At 31.3% G+C, this 1,743-nt stretch overlaps 1 protein-coding gene across 3 annotated transcripts in view; it reads right to left on the bottom strand.

Moving 5' to 3' along the window:
• Positions 1-1,743, bottom strand: part of LOC119417552 (sodium-coupled neutral amino acid transporter 3) — a 122,368-nt gene that overhangs the window by 6,848 nt on the left and 113,777 nt on the right. For all 3 annotated transcript variants that reach the window (XM_037684785.1, XM_037684786.1, XM_037684784.1), the window contains exon 5: positions 891-964. In XM_037684785.1, the coding sequence (XP_037540713.1) occupies positions 891-964 (74 nt within the window). The remainder of the gene's footprint in view (positions 1-890; positions 965-1,743) is intronic.

The following is a 1,743-nucleotide window of genomic DNA, read 5'->3' as shown; positions in this document are numbered from 1 at the left end:
TATATATATATATATATATATATATATATATATAAATAAACTACTACTTACTACTTGTACTACTTTGCAGTTTTTCACTTATCGCGGGGCTTCAGGGTATGGATCTCCTGTGATAAATGAGGGATTACTGTACACTAAAGTAAAAAATATTATACATACAGTATTTTATCTGTTATATTTTATGAAATTTTCCTATTTTTTGTTTTTTTTAAATACGTGAAAAATACTTAACATGACAGAAACAAAAACTAAATTCCTTATAAATAACAAACATTAAACTGTAAATATATATTTGTTTTATTTTAAACATAAAACCACTGTTAAAATACATTTGCAAATTTACCAAAACATTTTTAATTGATATTAACATAATAGCTTTAAATTTAGTTATTAAGTTAGAATATTTTCTTTTTATTAAATATTCTTCTTTTATTCAAATGTTTCTTACTAAAATTGTATTTTTATCAATTTCAAATTTATATATTTTTTATTTTGTTATTAATATAATAAATTAAAATTTTTAATTGATAATATATTATTTTATTCCTGTACAGATGACTATTTATGCAGGATTTTGACTTAAACTGATAATGAGCCACGATCAGTAATCAAAAACCTTTTGCAATTTCAAGTCTGTTTACATTACAACAGGTTATCATCACAAATATTAGGAATTTTAAGGTCAATACACGCAAAACCATTTTTTATTTTACCGTAAAAAAAGAGAAAAAACAGCAACACATAATTTATTATTAAAATTACTAATATTAATATTGTTGTAGTGTTTTTTTTTTAACTGGTGCCTCAACTGCTGGAATATGAGGTTTTAAGTGTTTTTTTTTTAATTATATTTTTTAAATTTATTTTTTCCAGTGTGTGAGCTTTCTTACCAACAACTCCAGCACTTCTGAGCATGAGATGAATTGAATATGCAGACAGGAGAGCGATGCACACCAACAGGATTCTGAAACACACAAGAAGCAAGTGACACGGTTCGAATGACTTCAGGAATTTAAAAATGTCTGTAATAACCTAACTTTTTAAAGAAATTCTTTGGATAACTGACATTTTCCTCCAAGCCACGTGAGTCAGCTTGGCTTTGTTAGAGCTCCATTATTTTTTTTTTTATGGCCACTCTCCTCCCCCGCCACATAGCACAGGCCTGATCCAAGCAGGCGTGTCTTGGATCTGATCACAGTGGTCTATATTTACCACTTAAATCTGATTTAGAGGAACTGCATGTGTACGAGCTCTAGTGTAGAGTCTGACAGAACAGGGGACAGTCTTGCTATGAGTGGACAGAAAGACAGTTTGCATGATGTCCCAAACAGTAACTCGAGAAAAAGTACCGGTAGTCAATAACTTGCCAAGACAAAAAAATCTAACTCTCTTTCGCTCACTATATCTAACTTTGGTATCCATATCCATCTCTCCCTCTATGTTTTATATATATATATATATATATATATATATATATATATATATATATGTATATATATATATATATATATTTCTTTTTCTTTTCTCCTCTCTTCTTTCGGCTGCTCCCTGCGATAGGGGTCACCAGAGCGAACTAAGTCGCACGAAGACTTGGCAGTTATTTTTACGCCACATGTCCTTCCTGACGCAACCACAGACACCGAGCTAACACAGCCCTCTGTGTGGAGCAGAGAGCTGCTATCTAGGACACCTGGAGGAGCAGATGGTGGGGGTTAAAGACCTTGCTCAAGGGCCCAGAGTGGG

Source organism: Nematolebias whitei, chromosome 11 (assembly GCF_014905685.2).
Source record: "Nematolebias whitei isolate Nwh7 chromosome 11, NemWhi1, whole genome shotgun sequence".
Classification (NCBI taxonomy): domain Eukaryota; kingdom Metazoa; phylum Chordata; class Actinopteri; order Cyprinodontiformes; family Rivulidae; genus Nematolebias; species Nematolebias whitei.
This window is presented reverse-complemented; position numbering and strand designations above follow the sequence as displayed.